The sequence below is a fragment of the Lutra lutra genome, chromosome 8, assembly GCF_902655055.1.
Source record: "Lutra lutra chromosome 8, mLutLut1.2, whole genome shotgun sequence".
Taxonomy (NCBI): Eukaryota; Metazoa; Chordata; class Mammalia; order Carnivora; family Mustelidae; genus Lutra; species Lutra lutra.
In genome coordinates this window covers 141,932,135-141,958,471 of record NC_062285.1, presented here as the reverse complement: position 1 = coordinate 141,958,471, position 26,337 = coordinate 141,932,135, and the positions used below count along the sequence as shown (strand labels likewise).

At 60.3% G+C, this 26,337-nt stretch overlaps 1 protein-coding gene across 3 annotated transcripts in view; it reads right to left on the bottom strand.

Annotated features, from left to right (window-relative positions):
- Nucleotides 1-26,337, bottom strand: part of TBC1D22A (TBC1 domain family member 22A) — a 298,901-nt gene that overhangs the window by 66,080 nt on the left and 206,484 nt on the right. For all 3 annotated transcript variants that reach the window (XM_047740627.1, XM_047740628.1, XM_047740626.1), the window contains one exon: nucleotides 17,062-17,189. In XM_047740627.1, coding sequence (XP_047596583.1) covers nucleotides 17,062-17,189 — 128 coding nt within the window. The remainder of the gene's footprint in view (nucleotides 1-17,061; nucleotides 17,190-26,337) is intronic.

The following is a 26,337-nucleotide window of genomic DNA, read 5'->3' as shown; positions in this document are numbered from 1 at the left end:
TCCTTCTCACCCAGTGGCAAGGATCCACTGGGGGGGGGTCACCCCTGGCCAGATGGCTCCCATCCACATTACGTGGGCAGGGCTGACATCTATACCGAGGGCCACCGCCTTCAACCAAGCCCAGGCCCAGCCCTGCTGGATGGGACTTCTGCATGGCTCCCCCACTCCACACGGCCTGGACAGTGCTCCCACAGCATCCCGGGGCACCCGCCCCCTGCTCCCGCTCTCTGCTCTTGTCTTTGCATGGGTGGGCCTCTCTCTGCACCCCTGTAACTCCTAGCTGTGAGATCCTCCATTACAGGGCAGCACGTCCCCGACCCACGATCCCAGTGTTAGAATAACGTCAGGCTCCAAGCTCTTGTAGGAAGTGCAGCAACAGAGTCCTTACTAGTCTACCGGAGGGCAGACAGAGACAGGAAACAGGTATTTTGCCATAGTAACAATGAGGACAAGTTTTCTCTGTCCCTCTGTCTGTCCAAGGCAGCACTCATGACTGACAGTGATGGGCGGTACGGTGACCGTCCCAGCACCAGTCCGAGGCTGGGCTGCCAGGACACCCGGGAGCAAACCCCAGCGCCTCCCTCTCCCAGGAGCTCACCGAGCGGATGAAGAAAAGACTAGGTCAGAAGAGGAGAGTGGGGTACCCCTGGGCCAGACCTCCGCCTGCTGCCACTGCCCACCCTGCACACAGCACACACTCACTTGCCCCTGCCCTCGGAGGCCCAGGGCCCGGCTCTGGTTCAGGCCGCCTGACCTCGGCCACACCGCTGCTTAGGACTCCAGCCCGGGACGCTCCAGGTCGGAGCTTTGAGGGCGAGAAGACTGGCCTGGGCCAAGCACACAGTCCTGTTGCCCCTTCTTACAAAGGTAAGGACAGGAAGGAAACCCGGGAAACCGCGGCACCGCGGCCCTTCCCACACTCCGGCAGGATCCCAGCGCCCACCCCCGCAGCGCGCTCCTCAGCAATCGCGCCCCACTGCCCAACTGCGTGACAGCCGTCAGAGGCGCGGCGGCTTGCTTCTGTTACCACATCAGCGAGGGGGACGACGCCGGACTCCACGGGTCTTAGAAGAAGCGGAGCCGCGTGCCAGAGTAGCAACGAGCACGCTCCCGCTGCCTCCGAGAGGGGCTCCCGGCCACGAGCAGACCCTCCGGAGCAGACGCCAAGAGCCAGGCCTACAGACTGGAAATAATGCAGCGGGGGGAGCTCGGCGCACGGGGAAGGCAGCTGGGAGCGGACGCACGGAGGGAGGGATGCCACAGAGAAAGCTGGGGTCCTTGTGACCCTCACAATGCTCCCAGGGAGAAGTCACCCTGAGCCTGGCTGCCTGACGCCCCTGGCTTTTCTCGTGCGAAGCCCTGCAGGCCCACTTGGGGTGTGTGGCTCTCCTCCCCAGGCAGCGCCCACGCCACGGCGGGAAGACTCCCCGCTCCCGCCCGCACCTCCCACTGCTCCCCTCGGAGGGCAGCATGGAAACTCAGGGTGGGAGCTTGGGAGCCAGGCATCAGGGTCTCAGCACAGATGGCCGCTGCCCAAGAGCCCACACACATCAGTCCTTTCGCTCCTAAGCCAGACAACCACGGGCAAGTGAGGGCCTCTCTGAGCCTCAGTTTCCCTTCTGTAACACAACAGAATGGCCGCCCCGCAGGTGTTCCTCCACATATGGACCTGTGTCCCAGGTGCATGTGGCTCAGCTCACCACTCCATCTGTCACGACAGCCTGCAATGTGGCCTAGAGCCTCTGTCTGGGTGTCCCCGGGAGACACCTGCACCAGCAGAGGGGCGAGCCAGGAGGTGACCCACAAGAAAGCCCCCCACCCTGTGCCCAGAGCGAGGACTGCTCAGCAAATGCCAGCAAACATCCCACTGTGTGCGGATTCAGCAGAGTGTCAGTGGTGTTCCCCCACCATGGACAAGCTGGATGAGCTGTCATGAATTTGCACCAAACCAGCCTCCCAACCTTCCCTTTGCACAGAGGTGTCCCCCCTCACTGGGGTCTCTGGGCTTTCTGCTCTCCTGATCCCCAAAAGGCAGACAAAAGGCATCGAGGCCGCCACGGCCACTCTTGAGGCCCTGTCCCACTCTCCAGTCCAGGAAGGCACAGCCTCTGGCCCAGAGGACCACCTACTAAGGGAGTGGGGCTGGGAACTGGTCCCCAACATCAGAGAACTTGGTCTCGCCCTAATCAGGTGAAGCCAACCCTTTTTTCACTCCTTCCCACCTCCCCATCTCCAGGGTTCCAGGGCCCGCCCATCGCCGTCGGGCACGCCCATCCCCTACCAGGGGCTCGGAGTACTAGAGGCACACGCGTACACACACGTGCACACACACTCAGCACTGCCGGCCAGTAGCAGGAGGCAGCAGGCCAACAGGTGTCCTACTTGGGAGAGCATGGCTAGATTACCGGCTCCCCTCCAAGCTCAGGAATGAGTTAACGTTACCTAGTGGACCCAAGTATTCAAAATGAAGGCAAACTGCTTGAAATCAGTGCTCACAAATACCAGTTATCACATTAAAAGCATCCCACTCTAACTCCAGAACTCGCTCCCCTGGGGCGTTTCAGATGCCACAGGGGAACTCCGAGTATGCTAGCAAAGGCTTGCAGCCACAAAGGGACAGGAGGCCTGCTGGGACTCTGTTCCGGAGTCGAGGGGACCCAGACGGTCCCGGGGAGCACCCACTGCTGCATGAGCAGGGCCCCACCGGCTCTGCGGTTCCAGTTTACGCTCCCCGAAGCCACGGCCCCAAGCACGGTCCTCAGAAGAACAGCTCTGCCTGTGGCCGCCCCAGCCCCGGGACGGCGGGGAAGCCTGCGCGGGAGTACGGGACCAAGCCTCACTCTGGAACACAGTCCTCCCCTTCTCTCTGGACACACGACATAGAAGGATCGGGGTTCGGAGAAAGGCAGGGTGCACGGGGCCTCGAAATCGCCCACCCTGCCTCCTCCGTTGGCCAGAGGCCGTCCAGCATCCCTGCCCTGCGCTCGCCAGGCCCCTCCTGCATCAGCGGCGTCAGCCAAGAAAGAATTCGCTCAACACTGAGGCAAAGCAGGCATTCACCGGGACAACCAGAACTGCGTTCCGGAGACACCAACTCCAGGAGAACCTGGCCCGTGCCCCAGGGAAGACGGGGGTGCAGGGTCATAAAGGCAAGAGGTCGCAGTGCCCCCTTGCATCCTCCACACAAAACAGGGACGGAAACTAGGCTACCTGGGATTAGTGCGGTCGATACGCAAATGCGAGACTGATGCCTGTTACACGGGACCGGCTCCTCGGAAGTGGAGACTGGGGATGACCTGGTCACCGCAGCGAGAACGCACCAGGCCCAGAGCCAGCGGCCGGCTGACGGGTTCAGAAAGTCCACAGTCCTCTGATGAGGACGTGCGTGAATTCCTCCTCCCTCACGGCCTCCCAGCCCTACTCTGGCTTGCCCGCTCCATCACAAAGTGCCATCTCCTTTGCCTGGACCTGCTCCCCCGCAGCCGAGCACGGGCCCCTGAACGCGCCCGCTGAGCCATCACGCCACACCTACGGGGAGGGCGGCTGCGGGCAGGGAGCACAGAACCAGGTCAGCATCGACGGAGGTCCGGGCCCACCTGAAAGCTAAGGACCACAGCCTCCAAACCTAAAATGGTTTTCAAGGCCTAAAAGAGAATGTTTTCCAAATGTGTGCATCTGGGAATATGAAAACTGTGACAAAAGCTTTAAAAATGGAATCATGTGAAATCAGACAATAACCGAGCATCTTCTGTGATAAAATAGAACTCTATGGGCTCCACTCTGGTCTGGAAGAGGCAGGCTTGTAGACTGAGAGCTGAGCACGAGCGCTGGGATGTTCTGCTGAAGCCAAGACAGGACGCCTCTCTGCTCCCCTCACCCTGCCTCTTCCACGACACGCCACAGCCCAGGGAGGAGGAGAGGGCACCGCACAGATCCCTGCCTCCCCACACAGTTTACACCTGACCACACCCAGTCGGGGGGGCACACACTTGCCCCAGGCTGGCTTCGCCACCTCTGGCCTCTAAGGGTTACCCTTCACTTCACCCCATCGAGCTAGCCTGCTCTTCTGGTCACATCCCAAGCCCCTCCCCAAAGTACCTTCTTCCCATCCTAAACCCCCACGCATCTCTCCCCGCCCTAAGGAACCGTCTCCTACTTTGTATTTTGGACCGATTAGGAGCACCCAGGGAGCAGGGGAAGCGGCCTTCTCTAGGCACCGCTCCCCACTGGGAACCCTGCGGGTCACAGCCACGGTTCCGGACGAACGCTCGCGAGGCCACGTGCTGCTGTTCCACGCAGAAACTGCGGATGGAATGAAGGTTATCTTAAAATGCCACACAGCCAGCTACTAAATACGCACAAAACTTTAGAAATGTACCAGGAACCACAGAGACATAGACTCAGGATCTTACCATTTATGCTCAGTTGAACCAAGAAGAACAACGTTAATTAAAATGCTTGGTGATGACGAGCATGAAGAGGACATCCCTCCCCCTCCAGGCTGGTCCCAATATACACACAGTACCTTGGAAACAGTGGTACCCGCTGACCCCGTAACCCACTCCTGCACATCTGTTTTCAGGGACGTTTGGGAGAGAAGCAGCTTTACGTACCACATGATCCCATCACAGTGGTGACCCCACGGGAAGACCGTCCAGCACCATGAGGCAGACCGCAGGGCAGGACGCCCCCAACCCCTTAGCCGTGGCTATAAAGACTGAAACACCGCGATGGGACAGCGTGACGAATGCCGGGGGTAAACACCATCGTGCCACGGGTCATCGTGTTTAAGACACTCCAGGCGAAGTGCAACAGAGACACTAACACTAACACTAACGAGGGGCTACTCGTGTCGGGCTGGAGGTGGTCTGGGGGAGGGCTCCCCTGTCCTCCAAAGTTTCCACCACATCCTCTCCCTCCCGGGGAACTCAGAGTAGGCACTTTTGCAGCAATCGGCGAAGGGGCCTGCGGGGCCCTGAACCACGCTCGACCCAGCACCAGCCAAGGGCACACGGGGACGCGACAAGCCCCGCTCATGGCCCGTCCTTCAGGTCTGCCAAGGAGCTGGGAGGTTCACATGTGCAAATCTCAGTCCTCACACAGTGACAGGAAGCCAGGGACGGGCCCAAGACACAGTCCTAGTAGCACAAAGCCTGGTCCCAAAGGACCCAGCGGGGAGCCGAACCCTGCCGCAGCTCTGAGTGGTCACGACCAGGGACCCGGGCAGACGGTCGCCTTCTCCTCGTGGTCATTAACAAAAGGTCACAGAAAATTGGACTGGAAACCTTGAGAATACATCCCACACTTGGGACGCAGCAGGCCAAGCTCCCGAAAGTGATTCTTAGGTTAACTTTGACTTTTTGAATTTCTTCCAGAGCACATAAAACGGAAGTTAATTACCGGGGATGCTGGACCTCAAGAGTCTATAAATCCAGGACACACGTGGTCAAGAGGGGCCCCTGCACGGGCAGCCCTGACGCCAGGAGCTCTCTGCACCCCAGCACAGGGTGTCCCCACCGGAGCACTGGGGGAGTAACTGCCCCCAGCCCAGCCCATCTCAGGCATTCCTAGGCCGGCGGGTGGGGGTGGCCCACAATCTCAGCCCAGTGTCCCCATGCATGTGAGGGGTGCTACAGAGACCGGAGTCAGGACACAAGCCGGGGGCGCAGGGGTGGAGGGAGGCAGCCCAGTGCCTCTGCCTGCCCCCATCATGAGTGTCCACCGTGCCACAGCTGCCTGCCCTTTGCCCTCTCAAGCCCTCTGCCTGGCAAGGAAGCCTCTGTAACTAAGGACACAACCACTAAGGCACTGTCCCCAGTAAGAAGCAAAGTAACCAGATATGCTGGGGAAAAGGTCCAGGCCCTGGGCCCCTCGCTGGTCCTGCTGTAGGAGGCCCAGCTCGGTAGCCCAGAGGGGCCAGGCCCTTACTTACTTAACTGGGGGCCAGCGGACAGCCGGCGCCACTCCCCTCCCCTCCCGAGTAGGACAACATCTGTCCTCGTCCAGGGCACCACTGCCTAGGCCTAGGCCGACCTCGGGAAGTGCGCACCAAGAAAACGGGCTTCCCTGTGCACCTACCCTCAGGGAGACGCCCCCAGGTGAAGAATTCCTGCCAGGGCAGCTCGGGGGGGGGGGGGGGCTCAGCCAGGACCTCCACTCCCAGTGTTCTGGTTCTTTCTTTCCTCCTTTGGGCCGACAACAATCCTTTCGTATAAGGGACAAGTGAATGAGTCCTTCCTTCTGCCTTCAACAACTTCCCCGGGGAGTCCCGCCAGCGCGCCACCATCAAGTGAGCCCCGCCGTGGCCACCAGGCTGCAGCAAAGCCTGGGGCTCCGCACACAGGTCCTCCCGGGGCTAAATGAGCAAAGGGATCAGCAGATTTTGCAGCCAAGGGCGGCAGAGCTGAAGCAAGGCATGGCCAAGGGAACCCACCCCAGGGCGCCAGAGCGCTGATGCAGAACAGCTCCCCACCCCCCGACGCCGCTCTTCTAGAGCCCAGATGCCAGGGAGACTGTAAGCAGCCGTGCGATGACCCAGCAGACATGATGTCCCCACTCACACCCCAAGAACAGATGGTCTGCAAACCGCCAGCCAGCTCAGCGCACGGGCCTCCCGAGCATTTGTCGCACAGTCCCGTGAACACCATGTGGCCACTCGCCTCGGTCCCTGCCCTGCCTGGGGTTTTCCTCGCTCCCCTCTCCTGACCCAGCGCCCTAGGTCCCCTGGAGACAGGCACCTCCTATGTTCTCTCCCTATACCGTGCTGTACCGAGCACACGCCCGTGCAAGTGACCACTGCAGCCATGGGGACTGCGATGTCCCTCATGGGTAACAAAGCCCCATGTCAGTAATTTCCCCCCAAGTGTATTATCTGTATCTAACACGTTCACTCCCTTCCCAACAGCGGCAGAGCTCTCGGGCTGTGCGGTGGGCGAGCGCAGGCCTGGCTTCGTGTGCAGAGCAGCCCCTCTCCCCAACCCAGGGCTGGCGGGCACACCCCCACCCCACTTGGGCCGGCCACCCCAGGAGGACACTCGCCCTCCCTCACGTGGCAGATGAACCCAGTCCTCCCATGGGTCTCCTCTAACAGCCCCCGGTTTTCTTGAACCTTCTGTCCAGAGGCCTAAAGAAGTTAGACAGGCTGCTTAAGGTCACACTGAAGATAAAATATTCATGAATATATCACCTCAGAGCTCAGCGAAGACATGACGAGCCATTACCCGTGGTGTGACCTTGCGTGAGGCCTCCAGTTCTGTCCGCTCAGACTCCCAGCCAGGGGCTCCAGCAGCCCGGCTCAGGGGATGTATGGACCCAGCCTGGGGGCTGCAGCGTCCTGCTGCTCTCTGGCTCTCAAATTCCTCGTGAACTAGAAGCTGGCAAGGCCGGGGCACCCGCGCCTACGATGGCCTCGGCTCCAGCAGGAAGACACTTAGAACATTAATCCCCGTTATTTCTTCCCACATATTCCAGTTCCTCCTCCAGAGCCACAAAGACCAAGTCCGAGGCCAACACCAGGCCCAGCCCCTGGACACAGGCAGCATATGTGTCCCCAAGCATGTCTCCCCAGCCATGCCTCCTCCCTCCTCATCCACCACGGGAGGCAGGAGCTCCCCCGCCTCCTGATGGTCTCTATGACCGATTCACCCAACGGGCATTCCTGGTCGTCCCCCGTGTGCGTCCCAGCCAGGGACTCAGGAACTACGGGGTCCGTCCAAACGACTCCACAGCCTGCGGGACCCGGGGTCCACAGTCCCTCAGAAAGAAGTGACAGGACGTGCAGACCCCCTGCAAAGACGGAGCAGCACAGTGCTCGGTGAGCCGCCATCCCCTTGGTGGCTCGGAAGGAGCTGGGGCCTCTCAGACATCAGAGAATTTGCTGACACCGGGGGCTCTGGAGAGGACACGGGGAGAGGCCACACCACTGCTGACTTCCCCTGTGTCACGCAATCCCCGGTTCTTCCTCAAACCCGCAGGTCTGGGCCTCCCAGCCCATCGCGTGCAGTCTGCCTTGCTAAGCCAGTCCTCACCCCGAACTGTCCCTCGTCCCAGCTCTAGGCCCGATTGTCACTTTGCAGGAGCTTTTTCCAGTAGGGAACGAGCAGCCACCCACAGGCGGCACCACACCGGGCAGTCCCTCCTCACAGAACTTCCCAGAAATCAAGATTCTATCTGTTACAAATTTAGAGCTCAGGGACTAAAATGTCGATCAACGTTCTCTTCTTGCTCCAAGGACAATTCAGCATTTCACCTACAGAAGCGGGAGATGACTGCCCATGTCAGCGACTGTGTGGAGGCTGACAGGTGTCCCAAGGCCCCCAGCCGGAAGGTCACTCGTTTCCAGGAAGCACCTGGACCAGACTGGAGCCCCACACACCCCCGGCTGACGGTGCCGGAGCACAGCAGGCCTGGAGAGCGAAGGCGTCTTCCCCTTCGTGTCCGAGCCCTCAGTAAGCTCCGATAAAGCCCAACCTGATTGAAATGTGAGTGAAAGTCTTAGTCACTATGGACATTCTAGATACTTCTTTCAATACTCCTTCTGAATCCCCAAGACGCTGACGTTAGTGCCACTCTGGAAGAGTGGAGACACCCTCTCCAGCGCCTCCCTGCGAAGTTATCAGCAGTGAGCACAGTCCTGGTGACTACTCTCGTTCCTAAAGCCCCGTCCAGCTGACAGTGATCTATGCCTGCTCCCACAGGAAGGCAGACGTGAAAAGCTTACGACCTCAAATCTCTTTTCTTTTTTTAAAGATTTTATTTATTTGATAGAGATCACAAGTAGTCAGAGAGGCAGGCAGAGAGAGAGGAGGAAGCAGGCTCCCCGCTGAGCAGAGAGCCCGATGCGGGGCTCAATCCCAGGACCCTGAGATCATGACCTGAGCTGAAGGCAGAGGCTTTAACCCACTGAGCCACCTAGGTGCCCCACGACCTCAAATCTTAATGGGCTTATGAAAAAGTATGTTGTAAGGAGGCCTGCTTCTCCAGGTTTACTAGATTAACCCAATCCATCAGCTTCACCAGCACCTGACTCACGCCGAACCCGGCGGCAGCGCCCTCAAAGTTCCGGAGCACCGCGGGCTGTAACCCGCCCCCGCCCCCACCCCCACCCCCGTGCAGAGCTCCTGTAGGGGCTGCACTCAAGGGGTGCTCTCCACCCCACGCAGGGGCGGCCGGTGACACTCCTAAAGTTACAGCACAGCCAGGAGCAGAGCTGGGAGAAGAGGGGCCACAAGGACCCCTGGGACAAAGGATGGAAGCCATGGGCGTGACCCGGGCCAAGATTTACGTTCTGCACCAACCACTAAGGCAGGTACAACCTGCAGACCGAGCCCAGGACACGGCGTAAGTCACAGCAGCCAGCAGCCCTCACACACCTGCCCCTCCGGCCAGCCCCCAGGGAACCGGCTCTGCAGCACCCCTCCCTGCCACCACCCGCTCCTCCCTTCCGGCCACCGGGCTTCCCTCACCCAGGCTGCCACCCAGTACAAGAGTGCTGGGGGGCCGACAAGGACTACTGACAAAACCTGTATGCCAGGCCCCAGCACCCGCAACCGGGACTTCCCGCAGACGGGCTGGTAGGCAGGGAGGTCCGGCGATCATCACAGTTGGGGCTAGTGGTCCAGGTTCCACGGGCGGGCCTGGATGAGTGGCCATGGTAACCAGCACCAATGTCTTATACAGGCAGAAACCCAAACCTACAGATGCTGAGTCATCCTCTGGAAACAGAGCAGGGAGCGCCCAGCCTGTGAACAAGACCGTGGACCCAGACCTGCTCCCCACCATCCAGAGCTCCCCACGGCCCGTGACCCCGCTCTGCCCCGGCACCCAAACACCTGATGCAGCCATGCCCACCACACCTCCCTCGGGGCAGGCCGCGCCCACCTGCCTCTCAAGCCTCCAAGCACACTCTTCCTTCAGGCCAGACCGCACTCCTGCCCTCGGCAAGCACTTCCTGGCATCCAGATCCAGCCCGGGCCTGTCCTCAGCGCCAGGTCTTACTGAAGTGTCCCCTGGGGAGCCTCCACAACATGCCCGGGCAGAGTGAGGAGCCCCAAGTCGCCACCTCATCACCTCAGGCGCCTTCTGTAATGGCTGTGTGTCCACCTCCCATGCCAGGCAGTGGACCTGTCAGGGCAGGGAGGCCACCTCAGGCACTTTGAGGGACCCAAGGCCTACATGGGGCCCCACACAGACCAGGGATCAAGTTGTAGAAGGTGGACAAGTGGGTGGACAGACAGACGGATAGAGGTCATCCCCAGACACACAGCCGGGGCACCAGGTATGATCCACCTGGCATCCGGTGACTGCAAATCCAGCACCTTCTCGCCGGCTCCATAGGGACCCCCTGTGACCAGACCACAGCTGTCCCCTGCCCGGAGCGTGGCAGCAGCCTCCAGGCCCTTCCTCCACACCCCAGGTCCTGCACACCTGCTGCCCACCCGCCCTTGTTCCCAGCAGCCTTCCTCCTGCTCCACACACTACTTGTTGGTCCCGTCCCGGCCGGGACTCTCGGGACTCCTTCTCCAAGACGATCTGCTAGAAGCCTGCATTGCCAGGAGCAGAGCTCATTTGGGGACCTGCCATAGGCCCCCTGCCCACTGGCTTGGCAGCCCCGGGGACCACACATCATGGTGCACCTTCTTCAGCAGGTGTATGTGGGCTGCCAGGCTCGCTCACTGAGATCAGGGCCCCCGTCACCCATCGCCGTGTCCCCAGGGCTGAGACCAGGGCCAGGCCTGGAACACGTACTCAGCAAACACGCCTGGACTGAGCGATCAAGCTCTTCCCCAGAGATACGGCTGCATCCTGCGACGTACAGAGAGGCCCCGCCTCTCACGACCTCTGCCAAGACCTCTGCAGGGACAGCAAAGGGGGCCCCCACTGAGCAGCAGGAAAGTGGAAACCTGCAGAGATTTCACCTGAAATGGTGCAAAAGGAGCAGGTGCCAGGAGGCTGTGCTCCCAGCAGCAAACTCGGCAGCTTCCTGACCAGAGACCTGAGGCGATGGGTCTGGAACACAGGGGCCCTAACCACTGCCCGAGGCCCCGGCCAATGCCACCAGGTGCTGTGGAATGTGGAGCCGCGTCTCACCAAGGACCCAGCCCGCCGACGGGACCCCAGAGGAGCTGGGCGCGCCGTGGCTCTGCTGCGGGACCTGAGAAGGCAGTGAGCGAGGCCATCGCCCCTTCCTCTGCCGTCCCCACCCCGCGGCACGGTGGGGCCATGGCCCACGGCCCCGCCACCAGCACGCCTCAGAGACGTGGACTCACGGTGGCAGCCCAGTGGCTGGACGCTGCCTGGAGCGACGCAGGCAAAGAGTCCATTCTCACCTGTGCAGGGCACGGGAGCCCGGGCACGTCTGAAGACGCAGGCGCGTCACGATGGGGCGTCTGTGAGGCAAGCAGGGCGTTAGGCAGGTCCCGAGGCTCTGCGCCCCCTGGAGTCCGGGGACTGACGGGCCCTGCCCCGGGACAGCGGCCGGTCCGCGACCCAGCGGGCCCTCGCACTGCTCCCCCGAACACGTGTGCACCAGGGGCCTGGGGCTGCCAGCCTCGCACGGGAGCACAGCATGTTCTGAGCATCGGGGCGCGGCAGCCTGGCCGCAGGAGGTCACGACCTAAGACAGACGGCGTGCGAACGTCCAGATGCAAGGATGAGCCCCGCGGTCCGTCCCCCATGATTCCCCACCGGCCGCATGAAGAGCGGGATTGAAGACGCTCTTGGGGGTATGGAGAATGGAAGTGTCGTAATTAGAATTCAGGTGGCCTTTGGGTAACACGAGGAAGGAATTCAATAAATGCCTTAAGCCAAATGAAGTCATCTTGCAACACTCACCGGGCAGCAGGAAATTTGTCCTTTTCTTAAAACAAAACCACCAGGCTGAAGGAATCGTGAGGCCTCCAAGGGCTCCGTCGGCACCATCCCCATTGACCACGGCAGTCCCGAGCCTCAGGACGCAGGTGGAAGGTGGCAATCGTCAGAACGCACCCTCCGCCCGAGGGCCAGACCCGCAGCAGCTCGCTCCCCCGGCTCGCTCCCCAAGGACCAAGCAGGGAGGCCAGCTCTCTGGCCAGAGCCCCAACGGTGCCCCGGGGACCCAGCTCTTCCATTTCCCTTCAGGAAGCGGTACGTGGTCTTCATTTCAGGACGCACCCTGGCGGCACACTCACTTCCCAGTCAGCCTCGGAGGACCCTGGGGAGGAAGGGACACCAGCCTGTGGCAATGTCCCCACCACCCAGCGAGCTTTGCCCACTGCGCCAACAGCAAGCTCCGTGAGCTTGGCAATGCCAGGACTGCCCACTGCACAGCCAGCAACCGGCCCTTCATTCCCCTCCCAGCCCCATCTCCCTCTCTCCCCTTCACAGCCACACTACTCAGAAGATGGGGGAGTCACCTAAACACAAGCTGAGGTCAGCCCACCCCACCCAAAGCACACCTGTCTACGGCCATCAGCGGCCAGGGCACTACTGCCCCAGGGCACACAGGCCTTCCGACGGAGCTGCCCGCTCCCCACCGTGACCTACTGACCCTGCCAGCCCCTCCCCAGAGCTGAGCCCCACGTTCGGCAGCCACTCACCGCGTGGGCCTCTTCAATTTAAATTTATATAAATTAGAACGAAAACGACAGGTCCTCAGTCATACTTTTTCAACATCAAATAAACCACAATACACCCCTGGGCTGCCCCACCGGGCTCTCCCATCACCCTTGAACCTTCTACTGCACGCACTGCTCCAGAATCCCTCCCACTGGCTCCATGCGTGGCAGGGCTCCCCTCCTCCCCCTCGCACCCCGGCTGGGCCCCCCTGCACCGTCACACACTTACACACCCACCCTGAGTCATTCCCACGTCCTGGCCATGGTGAGCAATGCTGCCGTGAACATTGTGGGGGGCGCGCCTCTGGAGATCCTGATCTCATTTTCTGGGAATAAACAAGTCCAGTAAAGTTGCAAGTTAAACAATGCACACAAAACTCAGCTGCATTTTTCCACCCTAACAGCGAGCTACAGGGAACCATCCCACGCACAAGTGCCCCGGAAAGAACAAAATACTTAGTAAGTCCAGCCATGAAGGTGACAGGCCTGCGTGCTGGAAACTAACACTGACGAACAGAGCCGAGGACGAGACAAACCAGCAGAAAGTCATCCTGTGCTCGTGGACGGGAAGGATTAATAGCGAGAAGGGCCCACACCACCCCAAGCCCCTCCAGATTCACCGCAATCCCCATCGAAATCCCAACAACATTGTTCGCAGAGGTAGAAAAGCAAACCTTAAATCCGTACGGAGCCACTACAGACCCCAAGTAGCTAAAGCAATCTTGAGCGGATCGACATTCTACTGGCATTTAGCACAAAGGAATTACAATCCAGAAACCTCGCCTCAGTCTCCGCCCTTGGGGAAACCTGCAGTTGCCACCCCCTCTGGGCCTCTCTCCTCCCCACAAGGTCATGGGGAGGCAGAGCTCACCCCAGACCACGTCTCAAGGGTCAGGGACTCCTCATCAACAAGGCACGAGGCACAGCCTCTCCCGGCATCTCGGGAAGCCAAGCAGCCAGGCTCAGACACGGTGGCAGGTCCTGGGACAGAAGCTTCCCATGAGGGGCTTCCACAGGCCTCCGGACTAAAGCCCAGCCATGGGACGCAGTGCAGGGAAGGCAGCCAACGACCCGCCTCTGTGCCCTCCCAGGCCCCTGGTGCTGCAGGGAGAGGCCCGATGAGCAGGGGACAGTGCTCGCTTCTGATGTGCTGTGCCCTCTGTCCAAACCTTCTCTGCCCAGAGGTTCACAGGGCTCCGTCCACCCTTCACCCCGGTCCCAGCTCAGACCTCGACCAAGTGGCCATCCCCAAACCCGCAGGGAGAAAGGCAGCTTCCGGCGCCCTCAGCCCTCCACAACGGCTGCTGCGGCCCTGGCCTGCACATCACCGCCTCAGCTCCCCAGGCACCAGGAGGACAGGAGGTCCAGCCCCCTCTGGGATCTAGGCCTTCCCTCTCCGTCTGGCAGGACAATCTGAGCACCGCACTTCCCTCACTCTCCCTCACATGCAGCTCCCTGCTCCTCACTGTTTGCTCCACAGCAAACACGAGCCTCACGTACCTTGCATTTGCCAGGGGCTCACTTCTCCATGCTCCCGCGTCTGTCCCCCTGGGACATAAGGGCACTCACGGGAAGGAACTTCTGCTCTGCTGGAGGCCAAGGGCCAGCACGCTGCCGTCCTCCCTCCACCATCATCCCGCTGGGAGGAGAAGACAGAGGGAGCAGCTCCAGCCGCGCCTCTGTGCCGGGACCACAGTGAAGGCAGAGGAGAAACTGGGGGCCTGCCTCTGACGGGACCCTTGGTGGGGCTGCCCGCAGCCCCGAACCCGCCACCAGCACAGGACAGCAGGGTCCCTCCAGGGCCCAAAGGTTACAAGTACCGGGTCAGCTTTCTCAAAGCCAGCAGTGGGGGGGGAGGCTGAGCTCACAGCATCACTGTCCAGTCATGGCAATGGGGTGCCCCACCACCCCCTTCCTGCCAACTGGGTGTCTGCGCTCATTCACCTGAAAGCAAAACCCATGTGCCTTCTCACGGACACAGACCAAGAGGCTGGTGGGGGGAAGGGAAGGGGGCAGTCAGAGAGAAACTGGAAGGAAACGAGGCACGGCCTGGCTGACCAAGGGCCCCGACAGGCTCGGGACTGACAACATCACCCCCACAGCTGCAGACCAAGGGTGAAGGGAACGAGCCCAGGGTCTCTCTCCTTGGAGGTCATCACTAGCCACGCAGTGGGTGAAGGACCAGAAGCAACCCTTTCCACAGTCTCGGGACGGGAAGCCGAGTCCTAGAGGCCGGGCGTCAGCTCCCATGGCCAAGGCCCCCCAGGAGCTGGACTGCCCAGGCTGACCATACGGCTTCGAATGAATGCAAATGGTGCCTGGGAGCAGGAGCCATCTCCCCGAAGCACGGGCCCCTGCTGGGCTGCTTGCGCCTGTCAAATGCCTGTTTTCACGCCTGTGGTGACGCATCTCGTCCATATTCATGCCAACTGCCTGCCTAGTTGGGAGCGGGGCCCGAGCAGCTGCTCTCCAAAACCCTTTGTGGGCACACGCCCCCCGAGAACGTCACGGCGCCTCCCAGGGGTTCCAGAGCGATTGGAAGCTGTGACGGCCCAGCTGGTAAACACCCCAGCCGAGGGGAGAGCAATCACCCGAAGGCCATCCTGTGATTACCACGGATTTTCATTGCCAAAAGATGTAATACAATTTCATGGTTACTTGGGCCTATAAAATAGAAATACCCCCAATTTTTAAGCTATGAAAAGGTTTATGGCCAGGGTACCCATCAGTTCCAGGATGAGTCTGTGGTACAAATGAGTCGATTCACGACAAAATTTAATTTCAGGAAAATTAACGCAATAAAGATGCCACAACTGTGCTTAAAGTTTTAATACCCATTAGGAGTTGGAGGGAAGTGGTGCACGGGCAGGTCCGATCTCCAGCTCCTCACGACGCGGCTGGCTCCAGGCCTAATTTATCGGGGACAGGGACGGGGATGGCATCGCAAGCAACTGTTTAATGAGGGGGCTGGGGTCTTCAACAGCCTCACCCGTCACAAAGGGAGAGCGTTCCCACGTCCCGGGGCAGTAGGTTTGTTTCCTACGACACTACCAAGACCCAGTGAGTAGCACCAGGCTGACAGGCGCCTTCAGCAACAGCCCAGGGCAGGCTTTGTGTCCCAGCAAATGTCAGCGGCCAGGAATTCTGTAACTGCCAGCTACGCAGAAGAGCAGAAGAGCAAAACCCAAGTGGCGGATAAGGACGCGAGCAACGGAGTCACCCTGATTTCCGCAGCATTGTCACAACGAGCAACGCACAAAAGAGGAAAGCAAAGCCAAAGCTTCAGAAGCCCGCACCCACGCGGGACCCAAGGGCCACCCCCAGGACCAGAACCTCGGGCTGCTGCTGACTCCCACGACCACAGCTCGGAGCGCGGCACCAGCAGGCTTGGGGGCCGGGCCACACAGCAGCTGGAGCTCCTCACCCATGGGAAGGAGGCAGGTCCAGACCAAGGGCTCCTTCAGTGCGGCGAAGGAAGGGCCCCCGGCCTCCCGCCACCACACTCACGGACGCGCACATGCAAGGCTCCCGCAGGGGAGGCCAGCTCCGTGGCTGGGACCTACGCCGCCGCCCGGCGCTCCCTTTCCCAGTCCAAAGCCCACGAGGGCCCGGCCCTCATGGAGGCCAAAGCCCTGCCTCCGGGAGCTAAGAAACCAGGCTCCGCGGGCCTCCCTCCCAGTCCCACGTCAGGCTCCCGCCATCTGCAAGGGATGATGAGAAGCGGGTGTGGGAGCCCCGCGGCGTGGCCTCCTCGTCAGCAAACATCTCCAGCAAAATGAAAAGGTGCTAGAATAAGCAATGGGACACTCGAGGGAACGACGGTGGTTTGTTCCGGAAAACTCAATCTCCAGAAGAAATGAATTTCATCAAAAGCGGTGGAGAGGAGAAAATCTCATATTGCACTGAATCTGTCAGTGACTTTTTAAAAAAATCTTTATTACGAGTAACTCAAAGCAGTGACAACGTGTGAGCCCCGAGTGTGAATGTTTCTGGCAGCCGCAGCGCCGACGTCCATGAGTTACGAGCACCCCCACAGCACCCCCCACAGCACCCCCCACCGCACCCCGAGGGCCCCGACAAAATGGACGCGGCTCGTGAGCCCCAGGGACGCCGGCACCACGCGGCCAAAATGAGATCCAGCTACAGACACGACGACGGGAAGCACTTCATACCGGCGTCGCGTCTACTCGGTGTCAAGAACACCAGAAAAGGACGTGCCCCAGGCAGACCGTGTGCGGCAGACAGCCAGCGCGGGGGGAGGTGCCTCACCTGCTGTACGTGTTCCACAGGCAGGGGCAGGCGGGACGGCGGGGGCCGCAGGGGGCCGCAGGGGCCGCTCACCTGGTAGGCGTCCCACAGGCGGGGGCGGGGGGACGGGGGGACAGGGGGACGGGGGCCGCTCACCTGGTAGGCGTCCCACAGGCGGGGGCGGGGGGACAGGGGGACGGGGGCCGTGGGGGCTGCTCACCTGGTAGGTGTCCCACAGGCGGACGGTGCAGCGCAGTGGCACCTCCCTCATCAGCAGGTTGTTCATCCAGCGGAAGGCGAACTGCAGGTACCTCACCTCGTGCTGCTCCAGGTGCTGGTGCACGGGCTCTGCGCAACACAAACACAGGCCCCGAGGCCGTGAGCCAGAGCTCCCTGCGGTCGCCCCCCAACTGCCCGCTCCAACCACCGGCCGCGCAGGCAGCGTCCCCAGGGCGCGGAGAGTTCAGCTGGACTCTTCCTCTGGAAAGTGAGTGGCCGCGGTGGCCATGACAGGAACAGAAGCAAGGGTAGGTCCAGGGCTGCGTGACCCGCTGGAGGTCCGGCCCCGCCTCAGCCCCGGTAACGGGGCGGCAGGACCACTGCTGCCTCACAAGTGAGAAACAGGCCTGTTCTGGGGCACGCGGGGAGCACTCGCTCCTGCCCAGGCCAAGTCCACCAGGCCCGGGCTGCTGTCCCAGGAGGGGCTCAGACACACAGGGAGAGCTCCCTGGCTTGCAAAATGACCTCAAATCCCCACCTGCTCCCAGACCCAGCCAGTGAGAGGACAAGCGGGACGGAGCCCTGGGGTGCCTCTGGATCCCAGGTTTGGGGCTAGCCTCGGGATAGCGGGCCTCCCGGAAGAACCAAGCCTTATGAACCACCATTTCCCTGACGCACGATCTCCCAGCAGCCACGAACGTCTCTCTTCCCCACCCCGCTACAACAGGCGTAACTCCGCAGCAGAGGGTCCCGCGCTCCCTGCCCCGACCTCTCTGTCGAGTGCTTGGCAACCTGGGAGGCGGGCTCCGGAGCTCCATGAAGCTCCACGGTCTGTAAATCCTGGAAGCAAAGATTCTGGGGCTCAGGTGACCCCCCACCCCGCCCTGTGAGGATCCACTCTGCACTGTTTTGTAAGACAAGCAAGTACTGCCAAAGGGTCCTGACTTGGAGCCGGAACCCTCCCGGGCTGATGGAGCTTCATCAGGGCCCACCAAGCGCTGCGCAAGGCACCCCTTCTGCACACATCTCTTCTATGAGTTCCCGAGTTCCGTGCAAGTTCCTTCGCTCTGGGGCTTACCTTCCCCTGCAAACAGCCCTGAGAAGTGACCCTGAAAAAGTTTACGGGTTTTCCAGGTCTCCCAGATAAAGTTCTAGAACTAACGAACAAATGTTAGTGTTCTGCTAATTACTGGTTTGTTTTTACTCGTGTTCCTGGTAACTTGCAGTACTGCTGAAACAAGGTAGTGCTCACCACTAAGCACTGAGGAGGGGGCCGCGAGGGGCGGGAGGACCCTGTCCTGAGAACCCTCGGCACCTTCCAGTCACTATGGCTGAAGCGTGAGTGCCTTGCAAGGTGCTCCGTCACAGGAGAGGAAGGCGGGCCACAGAGAAGCTCTGGATGGCTCTGGTTCCCACGACTGGAGCCAGTTTCTTCGTCGGCTCTGCTGCGACACCCACCCCCGCCCAAACCACCGCTGTCCCCGGCCAAGCAGAGCAAACACGCCTGGGCACCCTCCATGCGGCAGGCGGGGCAGGACACGTGTGGGGGAGCAGCCGGGCCACGTGGTGCAGCAGACCCAACAACACACTGTGAGGTCACTCACAACGAGGCAGGGAATAATAACACAGGGCTGAGAAGAACCACACAGGCTCGTCTCTCAGTCCTTGCAGCCAGGCGGGAGCAAGGTGCCAGGGAGGAGGCTGGTGGGACCAGAAAGTGGGAAGACCCAGAGGCCACCAGGTGTGCCACCTGCTGCCTTTTCAGGGACAAACGTAGGGGCCAGGGGCTCTGGGCACAGCATAGGGCAGGCTGGGCCCAGGGTGCTGAGTCCCGGAAGCAGGCAGAGACAGAAGGCCCGGCAGAGGGGGCTCCTGTGGCTAGTGCCTGTTCCTCCCCGCTACAGGCAGGGGCCCCTCTCCTTGGAGGGGTAATTCACCTGCCAGGGGAGGGAGGTCTGTTCTGTTTTTGCTTGACTGAGAGGTTCTGGCCAAGCCCGTGCAAGTGCGAAGAAGACCGCTGCATTCCTGCATTACCAATCCTGTCTGTCCTCCCCGTGAAAGCCTAAGGAGGAGAGCATTCCTGCGCAGGAGGGGCCAGAATGGAGTGTGGCCCGGGGAGCCAGGTGCTACGAGGCTGCAGTCGGCTGGACGTAAACGGGGACACACCGAGCAGTACGAACAGATCGCCACCAGAAATCTGAAAGCTAGTCTTATGCTAAAACCAAATAAATAAGCATTATGAAGTCAACAATCATCAATAATTTTTAGGATAAAACCTAGGCTTTCAATGAGACCTCTTCTTTGCACTAGGGCCCCTGAGCTCGGTCTTCGGTGCCCCCGGCCTGCAGACCAGGGCCTGCCCCTCATCCTCGCGCACTGGGTGAACACAGGTGTGAGGCCCTGGGGGAGCTCAGGCCTGAGTAACCACCAGGGCCCGGGGAAGGACAAGGCCAGCCCAGGGCCAGGCTGGCCTGATAACAAGGTGCCACAGGGGCTGACCTCAGTGGTCCCCACGCTGGGCTGGACAGCGCCCTCGTCTCGGGGGCTTAGAACACAGGTTCTCAGGCTCATCTTGACTATCAGAATTTTCAGGTGGGGTCTGAGAACCCATGTCAGCTCTCCGGAAGCTTCTGATGTGCTGGGAACCCCTCCCAGGGGCCCAAAGGGACAGAGGACAGCAGGACTCCAGCCTCTCCCACAGGGTCCCCATTCCAGAAGTTCCCCACGCGGGGCAGAGTGCAACCACAGGTGGGGCCACACTGTGGTCCCTAATCACTTTATGTTGATTCTAATCAACATTCTTCTAATGTTCTTCTAATCAACTTATGTTTCATTAAATACAATTATTTTTCAATAAACTTAATTTCACCACAAAAAAGAAGTTTCCACTTGGCTGTAGTGGCAGGTAAAGCAGCCTGGAGCCCGTCTCAGGCGCAGCGCTCGGCGGGCCGCCCCCACAGCCGTCCCCAGCAGAACTGAGACACACAGCTTTTCACAGATAGGAGACCCCTGTGTCACTAGCCTGTCGGCTCGGGAGCAGTTAATGCCTCCAAGGGGTCCTCTCTCCAGATGTCGTGGGGGTCCCCTAAATGGCGCACACTTAGAGAACACCGGAATGCCTCAGAATGCACCTCGTCCTCAGCCCTCCGTCCCCCAACACGCTCCACGGGTGTCTCCCTCAGGTGGCACGGGGTACCAGAACCCCCAGCATCACGCACGCTCCAGCCTCTCCCAGGCCTCCCCCGTGACCTAGTCACGTGCCCAACACCTGAAGTGTCCAGACTCCAGGTGCCGTCAGCCTGCCCCTCGTCCTGCTGCTACAAACACCTCGAGTCCAGCCTTTCTCACAGCATCCAGGGCCTCGCCGCTTCGGGGCCGTGCCCACCCCGGGCAGGCACTGTAGGCACCTCACCCCTGTGCCTCCTGCCCGGACACCAGGTCCTTGCAAGCGTCTGTCAGATGGTGAGTGAGGGAAGAGCGCATGAATGCATAGAGAAAATGTGTGACCGGCACCGGCGATGAGTAAAGCCCCCCGAGCCCAGGCTCCCTTCTTGGCCTCCACTCCCCACAGTGCAATACGGAGAAGCGTTCCCGACAATGAGAAGGGACACTGTGTTCTCTATGACGAACTGAAGAATGATTTCTAGGCTGTTATCAGCAGCTGCATAACTAAACCTCTGGAGAGTTCCGAGGGCCCCTGAGTGGCCCCTCCGTCCAGGGCTGATCTTTGCCTGCTGTCCAAGGGCAGAAGCCCTACCAGCAGACGCCCAGCCCCTGCCCTGGCCCAGGACACTGATTCGAGCGCCCTGGTTAGCGTGAAGTTCAAATATGAGGACACCTGAAAACAGGCAGTTCAGAACGTTTCTGGTTTTACTGAAGCAGCCTCCTTCACACGGGAGCAGAGTAACTTCCCTGCGCACACAGTTGGCAGCTTGAGAAGAACAGGCTGGAACAGGCAGACAGAGCCACTGCCTGCAAACAGCCCGGGAAGGACGGAGGCCAGCACAGGGGAGGCTCCCGGGCCAGGTGGCTGGCCCCGGCTGGAGGCTCCCGGTCCCACCGGTCACCCCAGCCTGCCGCTCCACAGGGACAGGTCAGCCGTGCCAGCGCCTTGTCTAAGGGCGCCGGACTGACCCCAGGGCTACAGCGGGTCCACAGCCTGGAGCCTCCCACGGCACAGTGGCCGGCCCACCCATCCCAGTGCAGTCACCCGTGGACCAGGCACAGTCCAAACCCAGCAACGACAGCCGTGGGAGGGCCACATTTTCAGTTGGGAAGAAAATGCTGACTCCGAGTTTCCTGATGTGGATTCGAGTCACGTCTCCACGGGACCACGGCTTCCCATCCTCCGCCCTGGCCCAGTAACACGGTGGACTGTTAGCTGAGGGACCGTCACGCTGAGGGCACCGAGGAGGGGGCCATCACCCAGGCTCACCCCGGGGTATCTCCAGCGGGTCTTCCCCTGGATCCTGGTCTCCTGCAGGACGGGGGACGTTGTCTGGGCCCACAGGCAGATGAGGAGCCCGGCCGAGGGCGCCGTCTGTGCTCAGCCCATCGCTTAGGGAGAACGATGGCCAGAGCCAGACGCTCTCGGGATACGTGAGCAGGACGAAAGCCGGAAAGCGGGCCACCTGCATGAATTAAGGACAGAACAGCCGTGGCCTCCTCAGCCAGGCCCGTGCTCTGCTGTGGCGCTTCCAGCCGGCGCAGAACAACATCACCGGCTGATGAATGGGAACCAGCTCTAAAAATGCACTGGGAGACAGGAGTCACCTTCCTAATGTAAACTCGTAAGCGAACAAATCTGGAAAATTAAACACCCATTTCTGGAACATCTATCACTGCAGTAACCTAAGGAACCGTAAAAACTAAGTCTTTCTCTTCCACAGTGAGTCCCACCTGAGGCCACAGCAGCAGGGGCATGGGGACAGATGAGTTCTCAGCCCCTCCCCACGAGATGCAGAGAGAGGCAGCTCCCGTCTCAGGCGTGGCGGGAAGGAGCCCACCCCAGCCACAGCGTGATGACCAGCGCACCTCCTGAAGGGGCCAGGCCTACAGGACCCTGGCCCGGGGGCATGCGCACCCGCTGCCCGTGCAGTGAGGCAGGCTGGGTAAAGTGTCCACGGATGCAGGCCAGGCAATGGTAGACTGGACACGGGACTCAGAGCTGCCCCTCTCCGTGTTCTGAAGGGACCCCACACTGCCACATGGCTGCAGGGCCTCGCCCTGTGTCTCTGGATACCAGCCCTGGGGGCACGGCGACGGTCCTCTGCAGAGCAAGGCCTCTCCTGGCCCATGTGGGAAGGCACGGGCTGTGGGAATGACCGGAAACCCCATGCCCCGCTGACCCCACGAGGACACAGGCGAAGTCCTTGCAGAGCAAAGGTTCCGCATCCATCAGCTCTTCCAGGGAAAATGTATCAGTGCCCCGCGCCCCACCCCCCGGCCCATATACCCAGGCTGCCTGGAAGACGATGCCACAGGGCAGAAGAGGCCTGCGGCCTGCCGTCCAACAGCCGAGAAGCTGGGAAGACAGACAGAAAATTCAGCCTTGAGTCTCACCGTTGTCTGTTTCACCGAAGAAGTGACCCTGCGTGCCCCACGTGCCAGCCTTCCGTGCCCGGTGGGGGCCTCGCGGCTTCTGAGAGGCGCTGAGAAGGCCAAGGCCACCCCCTCGCTGTCCCTGTGGCGGGGTGCTGAGCCCCAGGCGTGAGCCGAGATGAGGTGCCCCACGGCCAGGCCGCGCCGGCACGCTCAGGCCACAAGAGCACCGTCGCACACGCGGAGGTGGCTTCTCTGAAGGAGAGCGACAAGGTGGCCCCACTGGCCCCCAGCCCCGTGCTCACGCGCAGGACTCCTGGCGCAGGTGCCTCCTGTTTGGAATGTGTGGAAAATGGACGACTAAACTCAACGCATTACTTTCAATTTACAGACGTCAGGGCTGCAAACGTGTGTGCTGAAAAGCTTCATTTTTCCTCTTTTGTAAGTAATTGTGAGCAGATGCTCTTCCACTGATAAAGGTAATTTGGTTAGCAGTAATTCCGAAGTTGAAGTTTTCCATCTCACTGGAAACAAGAATGTACATATGATGAACGCGCAGGCAGATGTAATTATTGTCATCCTTCGGGTTGAAAGGTTTTTTTTTTTCCCCAAAACCCTCCATGGTGGGCTAGGGCACTGCCACCGTCCCAGAGTCCCCAGGAAGGTGCCTGTCACGTCGACACGCAGGAAGACCACAATATTTGCTGGACGCTTTTCTCAGCACTTTACACAGCAGATCTACAGACTGAAAATTCCACTGAAACATCTTGTCTTCTTGATTAAAAATAAAAATACATTATGCAAACACACTGTGTCCCAGGCTTTATGCTAAAGAGGAAAAAAACATGGATCCCGTTGACTTAGCATAAAAACACATACTGTTTATGCAGGGCAGGCACGACTGAGATTTATTTGCCCAAAGAGTGAGCGTAATTGCTCACACTTAGATACCTGACAACGAACACCGCTCAGAAGCCTCCACAAAGCTGAGCACAGGCATGAATACATCTCACTCCGGCCCCGCAAGGCCTGAATAGGCTTTGATTTGGGAGGAAGGTTTCAATTCTCTATCAGTTAAAGAGATAAAAAAGGAACAGAACAAGAGCCCCTGACAGTGAACACGGGCCTCTCTGCAGCCGAGAAGCCCCTTGTCTGGGCTCGCCCACCCTCCCGGTCTGCAGGGCCACGGCGGGAAAAGCATCAGGCCCACGTGGAGGCAGGGCCCAGCTGCATCCACGAGCCAGGGGACCCAGGCCTCACCATACCGGGGGCACAGGGGACGGCCACCTGCATGAAGGGGAGGTCTAGGGCTCCCCACTACAGACACCTGCAGAGGTGCCCCGAAGGGACAGGGGGTCTGAGCCAGAAAGGGACGGGATGAGCAGACAGAAGTAAAATAGAGCAGAATCCGGGACCTCCAATTCCACTCTCAAGGCGCGGGCCACTCCCCCGCAAACCCCGGCGGGCAAACAGTCTTGCCGGCCACACAGCAGGGGCAGCGAGGAGGCCGTGGCCTGAGCCCAGGCTGCTGGACTGCCCTCTCCCTCAGGCAGTGGGTGAGCCTACCAAGAGTGGGCCAGACACGAAGGAAGAGTGCTAAGACCTCAGGTCGAGAGGAGAGCCTGGGTTCAAACCCCAGGTCAGCTCCTGGAACGTTCTTGTGGGCTCTCAGTGCCCTGTGGTCCTCCTCCCCGAAAAGCCTGCTCCCTCACGGCACTGTGGCAGGGAAGTCCCTGGCATGGCGGCAGCCACCACCAAGAAAGGGGAGCCACTGCCCCGTGTGTGGCCAGAGGGCGTGGGTGGGATGCCGGTCCTACAGTGCAGGTGCACAAGGGGGACTTGGTGCGGAAAATCTGACCGCTCGCGGGCCTGCCCTCAGCAGCAGCTGACCGGTATTGCTACGCAGCGCGCTTCTGCAGGAAACTCTCCCTCATTAATATGCGTTGCTGCCTTTCAACAAGCGTCTTCAAAAAAACATTTTTTACCTTAGAAATTGTAATGGAAATCAATAGGAAGTAAGATTTATTTAGACAATTTAACACCATCTTAGGAATGTGCTGACGGCGTAAGGAGAGAAAACCCAACCCCCCCCGCCCCCAGGCTGTGCCAAGAACCCAGGATCCCAGCGGGTCCCACAGGGGGACCATTCCACACCGGAATCCTCCGTGAGCAAGGAGGGGCTCACCGCAGCTCAGTGAGAACCAGCCACCCTGGACCATGTGCCTGGTCAGAGAGACCTCCTTGTTCCATCACGAAGAATGGGGCTGGCCTTTGCCCCCTTCCTGAAGGGAGGCTCTCAGTCCTGGGACTTCCCTCAGGGCGGACTGTCCCTGTTATGCTAACGAGGGAGGCCCCGGTGAGTGCACCCTCAGCATGGTCGGACAGGGACCGGCTGAGACCCTCGGCTGCCAGCCGTCAGGGGGAAGAGAGGAGCTGGAGACTGAGTGCAACACGGGGCCCATGATCCAGTGGTGCCCGTGTGAAGAGACACCAGACCCAGGAGAGCTTCCCAGTGGTGAACACACGGAGGCAGCGTGGGGCAGGGCGGGCAACACGCCCTGACTCCATGGGGACAGGGGACAGTCTACAGGCCCAGACCCCTCCCAACAACCCAAGCCCATGTCTCCCCTTATTTTGGCTGGGCCTCCAGATCTGTACGCTTCACGGTAAAACCACTCTCTGAAGTACAGTGCCTTCCTGAGCCCTGTGAGCCATTCCAGCCGAACCTAAGGAAGCCACGGGAACTGCTGAAATTATGGTAACTCGCACAGCAGTGCAGACGGGCCTGGGGTCCGTGCAGCTGGCGTCTGAAGTGGGGCAGTCTTCTGGCCTTGACCTGGGGGTGTGACACCGCTCCAAGGGGTTGGCGGCAGAGCTGCACACCCACCGGGGGTACAAACAGAACGCTCCCTCCACCATCCAAGGGCCTGAGGCTGCGATCCGGAAAGACACTGAGGGCAGAGGCCACGCTGCAAATACATTCTCCCAAGATAACTGCTCCGAGGCTGGTTGGAACATCAAGGTCATGCCACACGACTGCTGTCTTTTTCCACACTGCACACGAGGGTGGGGGTGACAGTGGGTCTAACTGTCTAGCTGCTAACCAGTCCCCCCAGCCCCCTGGCAGGAGAGCCTAGCAGGGTCCGTGCATGGCGGCAGGCAGTGGCAGGGAGCGGCAGGGCATGGTCAAGTGCAGTCACTCTCAGGCCTCGGGTCACAGAGGCCACCACGTACTCAGGACCCAGGCGCTGGGAGCAAAATTAAGGCTCCGGCAGGACGTGAGAAAACAGCCTCTATCTGACACCACGACACACTATCTTCCTATCTTTAGAGAGGTATCACAGCATATTTTTTTGACAGTAACATTATCTAAAATACAAGTTCTTCCAGAGCGGTGAGGTGTTAAATCACTCTCACTTCGCAGCTGTGCTCATGAGCTTCTCAACCAATGCCTGTTTTCATATCAGGAAGCAACAACCAACCTGATTTATTAGAAAGGAGCGCAGCTGACAGGCGACTCCCCGGGTACCCCAAGCACAGAGGTGCCGACAGCAGGACAGCCCGCAGCGCACGTGTGCGGCAGCGACGGCCGCCCAGGCCCTGGGGGCGGCAGCTGGACAGGAGCTGGAGGGGGCCTGGCCCTTGGCTCTCCCACCCAACACCCACAAGGGCTTCTAGATGGGAACACACCAAGGGGCAGAGATGAAAAGGCCCGGCCTTGGGTGCCAAGATCTGA